General features: G+C 49.5%; 1 protein-coding gene across 4 annotated transcripts in view; it reads right to left on the reverse strand.

Moving 5' to 3' along the window:
* NPAS2 (neuronal PAS domain protein 2) overlaps positions 1-15656 on the reverse strand; it is a 189325-nt gene that overhangs the window by 30225 nt on the left and 143444 nt on the right. For all 4 annotated transcript variants that reach the window (XM_047781420.1, XM_047781417.1, XM_047781418.1 and 1 more), the window contains exons 8-11: positions 4867-4985; positions 4096-4178; positions 2902-3008; positions 42-189 (exon numbers count right to left, since the gene is read on the reverse strand). In XM_047781420.1, coding sequence (XP_047637376.1) covers positions 42-189; positions 2902-3008; positions 4096-4178; positions 4867-4985 — 457 coding nt within the window. The remainder of the gene's footprint in view (positions 1-41; positions 190-2901; positions 3009-4095; positions 4179-4866; positions 4986-15656) is intronic.

Below are 15656 nucleotides of genomic sequence, written 5' to 3' on the forward strand. Positions count from 1 at the left end.
CTGGGGTTGGGGGGGGGTGCCCTCCCACCCCCGTCCCGCACCTGACCACTGAGTGCGTGCACACGATGAACTCGGGCTTGGAGTTCCACTGGTGATAGGTGATGTAGTAGTGAGTCTGCAGCCAAATCCACTGCTGCCCTTTGGTCAGAAACCGGTAGCAACACGACTTCCCTTTGCCAAATTGCATCACTGTTAACAGAAGATGGAGTCTGCACATAACAAATGTTGAGACAAAAATGCCCCCCCCCATTAATGTTAAAAAGACCAGCTTTCAAAAAAGACAAGGCCACACACACATCGATCATTTCCCCAGTCGTGATGGGTTTGAAGTGACAGCCAAGATAACTGTAAACCTTGGAGTTCCCGTCGTGGCTCAGTGGTTAATGAATCCGCAACTAGGAACCATGGGGTTGAGGGTTCGATCCCTGGCCTTGCTCAGTGGGTTGAGGATCTGGCGTTGCCGTGAGCTGTGGTGTAGATGGCAGACGTGGCTCGGATCCTGCATTGCTGTGGCTGTGGTGTAGGCCGGTGGCTACAACTCCGATTAGACCCCTAGCCTGGGTACCTCCATATGCCGCGGGAGTGGCCCAATAAATGGCAAAAGGACCAAAAAAAAAAAAAAAAAAAAAATCACAGTAAACTGTAATGAGTTCTGAAACAAGAGGAAGGATCCACCTGCTTTCCCAAATGCTCAGAGGCTTCAGAGAGCCTGAAACCAGGGCAGATTCTCCAAGTGGAGTTTAATTAAAGAGAGGCCCTGGCTTTCCTGGTGCTCATCTTCCTGCTGCAGGTGGAGTGTATTTGGCACTGAAGAAGCGCAGTGCCGGAGAACTGGACGGAAAATAGACCTGACAGCCAGTGGGCCAGTGGATCCCTATGGCTGCGGCTTCACCCTGGACTCTCAGCCAATGGGGTTCTAGAGCGCCACCCACAGGTGCTTTCCATCGGGTTACACCCACACGCAAGCAGCGTGGAGCCCCTGCGGTTAAACCTGTCGTGGTTCCCTAGGTGCACCAGCGCACATGTGAACCATCAGTACACGCTGAAGGCTGAAGCCCACGCAGGGCAGAAAGCTGGACCATGGGTCCAAGGAAGAAGAGTTGGGTGTCACTGCCTTGGCGCCTGGAATTTAGGTGCCCCTTTAGGCACAAGGTCAAGAGAAATCCTAACCAGGAGAGGAACACCGCCGAAGGAGGTACCGACTTGAAGAGTGTGATGCATGCAGGGAGGGAAGCTGGGCAGAGGGGCTCCAACAGAGCAGAGATATCCTGCCCCATCACAGCGACAGGTCCTCAGACCATGAAGGCAGGTCTACACCCACAGTGGCCGGGCACCACTGGAAGAGTCAGAAGCAGCCAGAGGCTTGAAGTAGCCTTGCTTCTCCCATTTCATGGGCCCCCAGAACACTAGGAGCTCCTGTTAAAAGGATGCTCTAATTGCAAAGACCCAGGGGGCAGGACACTAAGAGGCCATACATGTAGCAAACTCTTGGTGACACCTGTGCTCTGCTCAAGGATCACCTTTGAGAAGAAGGGGTTAACAGTTCAAAGATGAGCCTTCAAACCTAACAGCAGATCCTCATCCAACTTAAGCCTGTTTATTTTTTGGCCATGCCTGAGGCATGCGGAAGTTTCTGGGCTGAGGATGGAACCCATGCCACAGTAGTGACAATGCCAGATACATAACTCACCGAGCCACCAGGGAACTTCTCAAGCCTGTTCTTGCATCAACAGAAATAGCAGAAGAGTTCCCACTGCGGCACAGTGGGTTAAGAATCCAAATGCAGCAGCTTGGGTTGCTGCAGAGGTGCAGGTTCAATCCCCAGCCCAAGGCAGTGGATTAAAGGATCCGGGGTTGCCACAGCTGTGGTATAGATCAAAGCTGTGGCTCATATTCAATCCTGGGAACTTCCATATGCCCTGGGTGTGACCACTGAAAAAAAAAGAACAGCAGAGGAGAAAGTGATAATGGTTCTATAATGGTTCCATAGACAAGGCATCTAGCGAGACACAGTGTTGGTGGTCAAGCCATGTATCAGAAGCAATAGGTCAATACTGCTGGAAATGTTCCTATTCAAAGGTAGCCCTCAGCACCAAGTGGAATGGTTAATTCCTGGCTCCTGTTAAGGAAGAAACCAGATGTGCTGTGGTTCTCCTTCCTGCACCACGAGCCCCACTTCCTGTCCCTTTGCCAGCAGAGAGCCTTTCTGGACCCCTGTCCCGCAGTGGGGTGAAGGCTCCTCCCCTAAGCCCCTCAATATCCCTCTCACATCCCCTTGAATGCACCAACACGTGATTCTGCACTGTTGGTGTTTTTCCATCACACCTTGCTCCTGCAGGGCAGCAAGGAGATTCTGGTTGTCTCTATGTCGCTGGCCTAGCTCAGTATCTGGCCTGGAGTTTGTGGCCCACACATATCTGCTGACTCAAGAAGAGTTACATGAATTCAGCCTTTTGTCTGAAATGCATTGCCTGACTTAGGGAGGGAAGCCAGGCTGGGGCGGGGGGAGGGGGGGGGGACTCCAACAGAGCAGGGATGTCCTCAGACCATGAAGGTAGGTCTACACCCAGGGTGGCCTGGCACCCCTGGAAGAGCCAGAAGCAGTGGTGACCTGAAAACCAAGTGATCAAGCAGCACTTTAGTTTTTTCCGTGAGATGAAAGAGCGCACACATCTGCTCTGTGGGGCACTGAGAGGGGGCTTGGCAGGGGATAGGCAGAGCAGAGCCAATTCCAGGTGAGGGCAAAACATGGGGGGTGTCCAGCCAAAGGACCCCCACCAATGCCTAGATGGTCCCAGAGGAAGCAAAGCCCTTTGTCTCCAAAGAAATCATGGAACACGCTGTCTGGGCTCCGTGGAGAGAGCCTGTGGCCCTGGGCTGGGGCCGGGGGGCGGTACTCACAGTGCTGGTGGCACCTGGCCAGGAGTTCCAGATCATCGACGTGGTAGTAGTCATAGCCAGAGGTTCCCAGAACTTCAAACGGCAGGTATCCTATGATGGGAGGGGCTCTGCCAAGGACAGTGGGGTCATTCATCAGAAAAGAAGCACCACAGGGCTCACTGAGGTAGCCCATGAGGGTGCAGGTGGCCCATGAGGGTGCCAGACACTCTCCTCCCCCCTCCCCCGGGTCTGTTCCAGAATGCACGGTTGGTAACAGGCCAGGGGCCTCATTTCTCAAGAATAAGGGCAGGGAAATAATTTTGCAATGGTCCAAACCAGAGAGGCTGTGTTTTCCAAAGTGCTCATAGTCTGGGGCATTTTAGATACTCCGTTGCCTTGGCAAAACCTGGCCCCACAATCATAAACGTCACTACTATTGCATAATTAAAAATAGCTATAGATTGGAGTTCCTGTCGTGGCACAGTGGAAACAAACCCAACTAGTATACATGAGGATGCAGGTTTGATCCCAGGCCTTGCTCAGTGGGTCAGGGATCTGGCATTGCTGTGAGCTGTGCTGTAGGTTGCAGATATGGCTCAGATCCAGTGTTGCTGTGGCCGTGGTGTAGGCTGGCAGCTGCAGTTCCTATTCGTCCCCTAGCCTGGAAACTTTCATATGCCCTGGGTGCACCCCCCAAAAAAAGAAAGGCAAAAAGATAGCTATAGATTGGGTCAACCCAACCCATAGTGTTTAAAAAAAAAAAAAAGAGGGGGAAGGGGAGATTTCTAGTTCTTAAACTGTGAAAAATATTACCAAAAAAAAAAAAAAAAAAGAAAAAAGAAAGAAAGAAAGAAGATTGGGCTAAAGGAACAAAGGGTGTTGACAGAAATGAGTTACTCTCACATCGCTCCTGGTTCATGGAAACTGGAGAGGGTCCCAAGTAGGCTGGGGGTGGGTGTACCCCAAGGATGTCCTGGGATGTGGCACCTGCTGTCCCAGGATGCTCAGACCCAAACCCAGGGCACATCCACAGGTGGGACAAATGCAGTCAAGAAATCTCCAGCCCCTCAGCTGGGTACCACTTATCCCACCACAGGAGAGCTCTTTTCCTTTGAAGGGACCGGGCCCGGCTTTCCTCCTTCCGAGGAGACCCTGGCTCATGCACACAAGCCCTTGAAAAGGACCCAACCCAAACATGTTTTTCTTTTCACAAACCTGTGATCCAGAAATAAAAATTTCCATTCCAAGCTATGCCTTGAAGTGAATTCCTCTAAAGGCTCGTCAACGATGCACATTTCCTGTATGAGCAGGGAGAAAAAGATTGCTTGGGGGTGCCAGATGCTCTCCTCCCCCTCCCCCCGGGTCTGTTCAAGAATGCATGGTCAGTAACAGCAGTTAAAACTGTTTAGAGCAAGTCTCCAAGTTGTGTTGGACTCAAATTTCATCATCTGCAGCTAATTTTGAGATTAGCCGATGCTAAATTTATTTCACAAGCTGGAGAAAAATACCTAAGAGCCAAAATGTCATACCACTCCCTTCCCATTATTGAGATGTGCGGGAAACATGTGGAAAATGGCTTTTCATCTGAATCTGAATTACTAATTTAACTCAGCACTCAGGCCATGGATGTGAAAGCAATCACAGAGGAGAGATGCCAGAGCAGCCCTGGGTTTGACTCAGTTCTCACCTCTGCCCACCCTGAGTGGTGTCAAGGTCAGAGTAAAGGGTGGGAAGGTTTACAGAGTTCTAGAAGAGCATTGGCCAGACGAACAGCAATTGATGCTGTGCTCAAACAAAATGGCCAACAGGAAAGTGAAGTTAGAGGAAAGAGCTTGTGCGGTTGTCACCATACTGAAAGAAGACATTTACCATTCTCAGCATCAATGCCACGTTCTTATTCTACCCCATGGAGACGATGAACTACTTATAACTAAACATGACTTGATCGTAAGGGGGCTGCATTATCAATTCTCTCCAGGTACTTGCCTTTAGGAATTGTGGTGTTGCCAGGCGAACAGTGGCGATGAAGCAGACTTCCTTGCCCAGGGGGACTCGGCAAGGTCTCGAGAGGGCGCTGTCAAAGCCATTACAAGAGGGGCTGGGTGCTGGGTGGAGGGGAAGAGAGACAGGTCAGACGCAGTACAGCAGAGCCAAGCCCCACCTCACACTACCAGAGGCTTCGGGTCCATGAACTGTCTCATTTCCATGGCAACTCAGGGACGAAGGTGCTACTATTAGCCCCATTGCACAGCAACCTGAGGTTCAAGGCCAACTGAGCTGGAATAGGAACGACACACTACTCCCTCACTTTTACTCACCCTGCCTCCACTGAGGCGACAGTGCCGAGAAAAATGCCCTGCAACGTGAGCTGACAGCCCTATTCTGCAGAAGGGCCTGCACGCGCACACCAGCTGGTGTTTTATTATTTTTTTAATTTTTAATTTTTTTGGCCGCAGCTGTGGCATGTGGAAGTTCCCTGGCCAGGGATTGAACCCACGTCTATGGCAGTGTCAACGCCAGATCCTTAACTGGCTGAGCCACCAGGGAACTCCCAGCAGGTGTTTTAAGGGTGAGTTCCATCATCAGATGGTGTTTCTGATACAGATGGGCTCGGGGAAAGCAGGGGTCTTGACACATGGTGACGCCCCTGCCCCTAGAGTAGCACAGCTGGGATTCAGGGGTGTCTTCCCTGAAACCGCCCCTCAGAGCCCAGTCTACAAGCGCCTGGCCTCGGCTACTGAAGAAACAAGTCAAGATTCAGGGGGATCCCCACAGGTCCACAGTGTCCACAATAAAACTCGATGCCCAGGTGACAAAACCTGCTCATGGCGTCTTACATATTAAGTCTGGGAGGGCGTGACTGTCCTTATTCTACACCTAGTTTGCTAGGTGGGAAAAAGAGCCCTGATAAATATGAGAAAAGTCAGCTGACTGTGTTTACAGAATTCTCACCACACTCCCCAGAACCTTCTACAGGACGGTCCCTATCCCAGGTCACCTCATTCAGAAACTCAGGCTTAAAATCAGCCACCAGCACTTTTTAAAGCTCCCCAGATTTACTAACATGCAGCCAAGGTTGAGGATGACTTTTCTAGATCATCTATACTACTTCCTTGTGTTTAAAATGTAGTTGATGATATCTCTTAACTCTGAATTTGTAGATTAAATGTAGTTATGTTTTCCAATTTAAGGACACATAAAGCATCAGAAAATGAATGGCTCTCCTAAAAAGACATCTGCAAGAATTTCTCCGGATTTTGGCTTTGCAGTCATTTTTTTGTCTTCAGTCTTTGCAGGTTTCTAAGTGATTCTACCCATACTGGGTCTACCCATTAACATGAAAAAATACATTTTACCAAACACAGCCTCTGCATGCATTCACCTAAACACTAGTGTTTCTAAACATGAAGAGAAAGCGGGTAAAATAAAAAAGAGTGGGCCTGGAGTTCCCGACATGGCTGAGCGGAAACAAATCAGATTAGCAGCCATGAAGACACAGGTTCAATCCCTGGCCTCGCTCAGTGGGTTAAGGATCTGGCACAAATGCAGCTCAGATCTGGCATTGGTGTTGCTGTGGCGTAGGCCAGCAGCTCCAGCTCCGATTGAACCCCTAGCCTGGGAACCTCCATATGCCTCAGGTGCAGGCCTAAAAAGACCAAAAAAACAGTGGGCCCGAGAGAATTTATATCTGCCAGTCCTCGGCTTAGATCACTGCAGATTAATTTGCAGGGTGAACCAAGGAACGTGTCAAGGGAAAGGAAAACAATTCCACACAAGGAAGTGTCTGCAGATGTGAACATCTGCGTAATTTAAAAAAAAAAAAAGATGTTAAAAAATTTCCCAGATGTGAAATATCTGCTCTGCTCCAATCTGAGACGTGGGCTGCCAGATAACAACTTAATTCAATTCTTTCTCCTCTTTCTCAATAGCTAGACCTTCCAAGCAAACTTCCCAGGACCTCCCAGGAATTTAAGAGTAAGTTTCTCTAACCTGTCACTAAACCACCAGCCTGTTCGAGTGACCCTTTCGCCTGTTCAGGTCATGTGCTCTTGTTAGTGAGTGTCAACCTCGGTGACAATGTGAGGAGGAAGAGACAGGAAAAGTGTGGCATTGGAGACACCAGCCCCTGACACCTTCTTCCAGGGGCAGAGCCCGGACTGTGGAAATGAAGTGGATGTTGTGCAGGCTGTGCTGCTGCCTGACTGCCTCCCGAGGTGGTTTGATCTGTTCCCTGATAACTTGGGCAGCTTTAAAGGTGAAGATGCATCCCAAAAGGGAAATGTCATGATTGCTCAGTTAGATATTTTAAGGAGAGGCCCAGACCTGAGCTAACTCCTCTTTTTTCTTCTTTTTTCATTGGAAAATGTAATAGAGAGGTTTTGTTAGTTAGTGGGTTTTCAACTTCAAGAGATACCAAATCCAACTAACAGGTGCTTCAACCATTAAGATATTATTATTATATATATATATTTGTCTTTTTGCCTTTTCTAGGGCCACCCCCGCGGCATATGGAGGTTCCCAGGCTAGGGGTCTAATTGGAGCTGTAGCTGCCAGCCTATGCCAGAGCCACAGCAACACGGGATCCGAGCCACATCTGCAATCTACACCACAGCTCACGGAAACACTGGATCCTTAACTCACTGAGCAAGGCCAAGGATCAAACCCACAACCTCATGGTTCCTAGTCAGATTCGTTAACCACTGAGCTATGACGGGAATTCCAGTATTATTATTTTTTAGTAAGAAGCCCAGAAGTAGCTTCAGGAATGGCTCACTGTTTTGTGTTGCAAAACTCTTTTCTTTTCTTTTCAGGGCCACACCCTTGGCATCCGGAGGTTCCCAGGCTAGGGGTCCAATCAAAGCTGCAGCGGCCAGCCTACACCACAGCCACAGCAATGCCAGATCCGAGCCATGTCTGCAACCTACACCACAGCTCACGGCAACACCGGATCCTCAACCTACTGAGTGAGGCCAGGGATTGAACCTGCATCCTCATGGATACCAGTCAGGTTCTTAACCTGCTGAGCCACAACGGAACAGTCCAAACTCCTAAACAAATTCCCCCCATGAAACCTTAAGCAGGTGAGGGCTTGACTGAAGGTGAATGTGAATCAAGGCTAAAGGTTATGACACAGGACAAGGGGGAAACCAAGGGACACTTTACACCTTATGGCAGCTGCACCTGAAATGCCTTGTACTCTGGCTGCAAGCTTCTGGCCTGTTCTAGAGTCCCCATGAGCGGCTGTGCCCAGGGACTGTCTGGTAACATGGAGCCCTTAGAGGAAGTTCTCCCACACGTCTCATCCCAAGGTAGATTGAAAGGAGTAATTAAGGATTTCATTAATGATTTCAATTTAAGCCACAGAAAAACTATATCTAATTACAACTGGCTTCCCCAGCATCTCAGAAGGATTAACCACTCGATGCAAGCACAGCACCATCAGTTTCTTCGCATCCACGATGCTCCCTGATTACTACTGTTACCCGCCACTCAGCACATCCACACGCCTGCACAACATTCATGCCTGAGAGAAAGGCGATTACTGCTCGCTACTCGGCCCCTCATCCCAAGCCTCCTACACAAAAGGGATCTTAACTCTTGCCCAAAGCTAAAGAGCTAGCCTTCCCGTCGGCAACAGGAACTGGGTAGAGGTTTATCTGTCTCCAGCTCTGGACTGGTATCTGGTCCCCAGCAGGTGTTTAGCATGTATTTATTGAATGACCCTTACGAGCTGACCTTTTACCTCCTGTCCACACCACAGCTCAAAGCCCAGTTTGGGAAGAGACCCTCTGTTCCTTGCCCGCAACCGTCCCGCAGGCCTTGAGGCCCCAGGGCAGCTGCCCTTCCATAGCCCAGCCCGGTGCTGCTGCTGCCTGGCTCGCTGATGCATGAACACTGCCAGAGTTCCAACTGTGACTCCGTGGGTTAAGGACTGGACATAGCGTCCGTGAGGATGCAGATTTGATCCCTGGCCCTGCTCTGTGGGTTAAGGATCTGGTGTGGCTGCAAGCTGTGGGGTAGGTCACAGATGCAGCTGAGATGCAGTGCTGCTATGGCTGTGGTGTAGACTGGCAGCTGCAGCTCTGATTCAACCCCTAGCCTGGGAACTTCCTTGGGTGCAGCCTTAGAAAGAAAAACAAACAAAAAAGAGTAAGGTCCCTAAATCTCACTTGTGATAAACGTCTAAAATTCTGGGCTGGAGTGCTAGAATGTCGAGGGAAAAGCGATTTTCTTCACCTTCATGAGAAATCCCCTCCTGCTAATCACGCACCCTTGCCAGGCTCCCTCTTTCCTCTCTCTTCACAGACTGTTTTCCCAGGTATGCGGTGAAAAGCCAGCCAGGTGCCTGGGCCCTTAGCAGAACAGCAGCAAACTCATCCTGTGCCATGTCCGGGCTGGGCCACCACCCCACTTGCTGGGCTAATATGTGGTTCTTCTTGCCTTTCTGCCAGTTCTGTTTGGCATGTGGAAGAATGACGTTGGAGAAAGGCCGAGAGCCACAGGGCGAGCTGGGGGTTTTCAATGTGCTGGACTGAAAAAAATGACTCTCAGGGGAAAATACACATCTTAAGTTTCTTCTTTGCCCCGGCATTCGCCAATGAACATGAGCATCTGTTGGGGCCAGAGGCTGGCCATGGCACAGATAAGATTTCCATCAGATGTCTGGGGTACATGGCGCTGGATTATCAGAAGCTCAAGGCCTCATCCCCTGTCCTCCAAGTCGGTATCTCATGCACATTTTTATCACAACTATTGGACAACCTGTACAAAAGCTCCCTGCTCCCATGCTGAGACAAGCAGAAAGATGTGGCTGATAAGGTCTGACCATTTCTTAAGGCTCCATTTCAACCAAGGCCCACGCAGGACCAGGTCCTTGGTAATAATTTGTTCTTGATTGTGATTGTGATTCCTCTGCCATCTAATCTGCCAGCAATGACCATGGCTGCAGAAGGACCAGTGTCCCCATGTCCTGGTGCAGGAGACACTCTGTCTCTTTCTGTTGGGGGCCTGGGACAGACAGACTGTTCCTTCACGAAGCTGGCTTTCTGTGAGAAACTCACGCCCTCATTTCCAGTGAGGTCTGGCGGGCCTGTGGTTGGTTCCCTTCATGGAGACGCCTCGATGAGTTCAACTCAGGAGAGAAACAAAACAAAAACCCCAAATCCCCAAGCCATCAAGGGAGGCCGCCTGCAGAAACCCCGCAGGACATACGGAATCAAGGGCTGAGAGCGGGAAAGCCTCCACGCCTGCCAGCATTTCAGATCTGGTGATGCGGGGAGAGGCGAGTAGGTAAAACGAGGGCAGGGAAACTTTTAGCCTCTGCTGTGTGGTTTCTGGAAAGCCCAGAGTGGAATGTTTGCGGATGGTGACCTATTTGGAGCCACACCAGCCACTTTTGAAATACTGCTTTCTGGATTTCCGTCAGATGCACATTTAAATCCAAGTCTGGGGGAGGAGGTCGGCCCACGGAGAGGCCGGTCTTTGTCCTGGCATCAAATTCTTTCAGGAACCGGGACCTGCTTGTTAGGACCCCTACAAGCCAGGACTGTGCATTTTGCCTTTGACTGAAAATCATACAGAGGGTTCCTGTCCAATCAGAGTGTAGGGCTGGGGCTGCAGGACCTGGGTAGGGGTTAGAAAAGGCCCCTCTATTCACTTGGAGATGTAAAAAGATGTGAGGCTGTGTGTGTGTTTCTTTTTCAGGGCCGCACTTGCGCATGTAGAAGTTCCCAGGCTAGGGATGGAATTGGAGCTACCGCTGCCAGCTTATACCAAGGCCACAGCAACACCGGATCTGAGCTGTGTCTTCGACCTATATCACAGATCATGGCAATGCCGATCCTTAACTCACTGATCGAGGCCAGGATCGAACGTGCCTCCTCATGGATGCTAGTCAGGTTCTCAACACACTGAGCCACAACAGGAACTCCTGGGAGAGTATAGTTTATTTGAAAGCAGTAAAAAAAAAATCTGTTACTACTGCTGTATAGCCCTGGGAACTCTATCTGGTCACTTATGACAGAGCATGATAATGTGAGAAAAAAGAGTGTATATACGTATGTGTGACTGGGTCATCTTGCTGTGCAGTAGAAAATTGACAGAACACTGTAAACCAGCTATAATGGAAAAAATAAAAATCATGAAAAAAAAGAACCTACAAATCTACTTCATTCCTTTAAAAAACAAATCTGTTACCAGATAAACATAGTCCTGAATGAAGGAATCTTGCTTTAGCTCTGTTCTGGAAACAGCAGGCAGAGCAGAGGCGGCCTAGGGGCTGCTCTGACCAATGGTCTCCCCGCCAGCGCTCCAGGCCACATGGCCAGGGTCAGAGGTGGCCTTTTACAGGGAGAGGATAGGGAACATGGTTCGCCATTCCTGCTCACACTCCTTCAGGAAGCTTCTCACAGAGCAGGACAGAAATGCAAGGGAAACATTAGAAGAAAACCACTTTCTCATCCCATTTCCTGACACTTAGGTCCTTGTGTTGATTAAAAATCAAGGTTAAAGATGGGAAGTCCTGGGGGTTGTGGTGCAGTGGAAACAAACGCAACTAGTATCCATGAGCATGCGAGATTGATCCTTGGCCTCGCTCAGCGGGTTAAGGATCCAGCATTGCCGTGAGCTGTGGTGTAGGTCGCACATGTGGCTCAGATTCTGCGTTGCTGTGGCTGTGCTCTGGCCGGCAGCTGCAGCTCTGATTCAACCCCTAGCCTGGGAACCTCCATGTGCCACGGGTGTGGCCCTAAAAAGATTAAAAAAAAAAAAAAAAAAAAGATGGGAAGTCCTGTCTGCCCTTCTGTCCTCTCCCTCCCCTTGCCTCCAACAGTGGTGGCAAATGATGGAGTCCGGAGGAGGGACAAAGACGTGCCAGCATGGGGGCAGGGAATTCCATTTCGCTTGAGTGTTCAGGCAGTGGTTGCTGTGTCTGTCCCAGGGCTAGGGGGATGGGGGGCCAGGGGGTATGGAGACACAATCCACAGGTGACTCTGGAAACATCCAATTAGAGAATGGAAGCTGGTCCGCAAGGGCAAAGGTGCTTTGTCCTCCCCTCCTGGGAGTTGTGACCCCGCCCCCCCAGGGTCACAGGGTTAGAGGATCCCCAGCAGGCAAGCAGGGGGCCTCTTCAGCTGCATGACTTAAGGGTCTCCTCTCCGCTGGTCCCGCTCTCTCCTCCCTGCCTGAAGCCTACACCTTTCACCTTGGGCCTCTTGGCTTAAGGCCCGAGGGTTCCTATGGAGGTGAGTTTGGGGTGGCAGCTAGTACCTGTCAACCCTGGTTCCGTCTTTCTATCAGGTGGGTTGGTGGGGCGAGCTCCAGCCTGGAAAGAGGGTGTCAGGGACCCCCCCCCCCGCAACCAGCCCCTGTGAGTGGCCTGGTATAAGGATATCAGCAAGGGGGCCACCTGGGCTCCCAACATTCAAAGATCCCAGGTGGGAGGGGGCTCAACAGGGAGTGAATGGAGGCCAGAGACCAACCTCCTGACCGCACAGCGCTGGGCAGGAAGCCTTCAGTGTAGACAATCTCTGGGCCCCAGAGGCACACACACTCGAGTTCACCCAGCATATACTGAAAGGCATTTAATCTTTACTGTGGACTTAGGGCCAAAGGAGTGGGGGAAGCCCTTCAGGAGGCCGCTCCATCCCTGCAGTGTGCTCTGGGCTCAGCCACAGAGACCTCTGACCTGGACTCCCAGAGAAGGGCATTACTTTGGCCTGAATCCTGGCCCTGCCCCTACCCACTGTGTGCCTAACAGGCCAGGCTCAGGCTGTGTGGGCCCAGGAAGGGGTGTGGTGAGTCTGTAGATGAGTAAAGGTCCCTTCCTTTCCCATCCATTGTTTCCTCTTGACAGAGGCATCAAGTAAGAACGCACCAGGCCATTCTCCCAAACTAACCAGCCCTCCAGAAATAATAGGACTTTTCATGGGAATGAGCCACCATAGGCTTCCTGCTTAGTTCCTCAAAGTATGAGCAGGTATTCTGATTTTTTGGGGGGAGGGGGGCAGACATGCAGAAGTTCCCAGGTCAGGGATCAAACCCGTGCCACAGCAGCAACATGAGCCATAGCAGTGACAATGCCAGATCCTTACCCACTAGGCCACCATAAAACCATATTTCGTGTGTGCTTTATATATTGCCTTTCATCCTGTGCTGCCCAGGAACTTGGGGAAGTTGCATGGGGGTGGCTTGTGTAATAATCGTGTTTCTATATTTGGTGCTTTGGCATTTGGGGTCTTGATGACCTCAGAGGGGCTGCTCCTTGTAGGTTCGCCAATTCCTGGAGACAGTGAGCCACTCACTTCCACTGTCCCTTTCCATGTGCAACCACCCATCCAGAGCTCCCTGACCCCACCATCTCCCCTATCAGGTGCTCACACTCTGGGCCACCATCCACCTGCCCTCATCACCCCTGAGCCAGGACCAGACAACTAGGGACAGACACTATACCCAAGAGCCTGATGAAATTATTCAGACCAACCAACCCCAAGCCTGCTTACTCTGCCTTGTCCCCTCTTTTCCACAGAAACCACAACAGAGGCCCTTGCCCACATCTCCTTGGCTCCCTTGGCCCTTGACCTACCCTGGTGCTTCCCCGTGTGGCCCTGCAAGGCATGTGCTATGCATGTTTCTAGGGATCTGTGAGTACAAACCTCCTCCTTCATCACCGTTCTTCCACATCTGCATGTCTTACCACATCTGATTTAAAAAAATCTCAGGTACCCTTAAAGGAGGCCAGTACATGGATGCAGGACACCTAAGGTGCACAGGTACAGACATCCTGGAATGACAGAATGCCAGGCCGCAGAGAGAGGCCTGTGTTGGCATTCAAACATGTAATTTCCATCTAGATTCATGGGAGGCAGAAAAGCATGAGGTAAAGAGAGTGAGTTCAGGGTTAGAATAGCTCTGAATGTGAGTCCCCCAAGTCCTACCTGTGCACCTCAGACAGGACCCCTTTTATGTATCCATTTCCTCCTCTATTAAGATGGGATGATACCATCTATCCAGAGAAAACTATAATTTGAAAAGATACAGGCAGCACTATTTACAATAGCTAAGATACGGAAGCAACCTAAATGTCCATCAACAAGGAATGGACACAGATGTGGTATATATCACAATGGAATATTACTCAGCCATTAAAAAGAACGAAATACCAGCATTCTTAGAAACATGGATGGACCTAGAAACTATCATGCTAAGTGAAGCCAGCCATACAATGAGACACCAACATCAAATGCTTTCACTGACATGTGGAATCTGAAAAAAGGACAGACAGAACTTCTTTGCAGAACAGATGCTGACTCACAGATATTGAGGAGGAGACAGTTTGGGGGTGGGGGGATGTGCTTGGGCTGTGGGATGGAAATCCTGTGAAATCAGATTGTTATGATCATTAAAAAAAAAAGAAAAAAAGATGAGGTATATATATATATATATATATATATATATATATATATATACCACATACACATGTGCATATATATAATGGAATCACTTTTCTGCATACATGAAACCACCACAATGTTGCAAATCAACTATACTTCAGTCTAAAAAAAAAGTTGGGATGGTGCCATTAGTGTCATATCACGAGACTGCTACCAGGATTCGATGAGGCCACCAGTGGCAGGACCTGAGTCCAGGGCCTGGTATGAGGAAACGCTCCTAAGGGGAGTGATTTTTATTATCCCACTGTTCAACGCTTATCAAGAAGTAAACCTGCAGAATCGAATTTGAATGATTTTTTTTTTCTTTTTATAGCCACACCTACAGCACATGGAAGTTTCTGCAGCGGTGGGGGTGTCAAAGCTGAAGCTGCTGGCCTACGCCACAGCCACAGCAAGGCAGGATCCAAGCAGCATCTGCTCGGACCTGCACTGCAGCTTGCAGCAACACAGGATCCTTAGCTCACTGAGCAAGGCCAAGGATGGAACCCACATCCTCACAGACACTATGTCGGGTTCTTAACCCTCTGAGCCACAATGGGAACTCCTGAACAATTCCTTATGTTAAACCATACTTTAAGAGGCCAAACATGGTTGCCTGTCGGTGATTTCATAGAGGTCAATCTTAGAAATTCATGTGTCTGACATTTTTTGGCTCTTTTAATCAAAGTAAGAATTATATTTCAGCTTTTCCACAATTACATGCAGGAACTCTTGTCTCAAGAAAGCTCCCCTAACTCTGGTTTGCTTAATAGGCTCTGAAAAGACACTAGGGTTTTAAAATCTTGGTTTTAAACTTTCCACTTTTGAGGTGATGTGTTTATAGCAGTTAACAGTTTCCCAAAAAAAAATTACACATAATTTCCACACATTTTTTTCAGGCAAACACTGTCTCAACCTGAAGTGAAAATAAAGCTTGGCTGGTTAAAAAAAAAAAAAAGTCCTAGGTATTCACAACGAAGCCTGCCTGTTCCCTTGAAACCCTCTAAAATGATAGAAAGTTTCAAAGAAATGATGTTAGGTAGCATTTTAATGAGAGTCATGACAATGTAAATTCACAAGATAACGCTGCTCACCAGCTAATCACAACTTGGTACTCTTAATGAATGCGCGGTTGTCATAGGGACACATGGGAGTAGCATCCCATAATTCCCACCATCTTGGTGCTCTGGGTGGGGGCAGGGGGTGGGGTGGAGTGGGGACTTTCCTTGCATGTGGCCAGTTGGGATATGCTGCTGGCGTTAAGGCCACAGTACACATTTTAAGCAAATTCCAAACCCCTGCTTATATTAATTCAAGCATAGACTTGCCTGGAGGAGCACCGTAAGT

The sequence above is a fragment of the Phacochoerus africanus genome, chromosome 5 (assembly GCF_016906955.1).
Source record: "Phacochoerus africanus isolate WHEZ1 chromosome 5, ROS_Pafr_v1, whole genome shotgun sequence".
NCBI classification, from domain to species: Eukaryota; Metazoa; Chordata; class Mammalia; order Artiodactyla; family Suidae; genus Phacochoerus; species Phacochoerus africanus.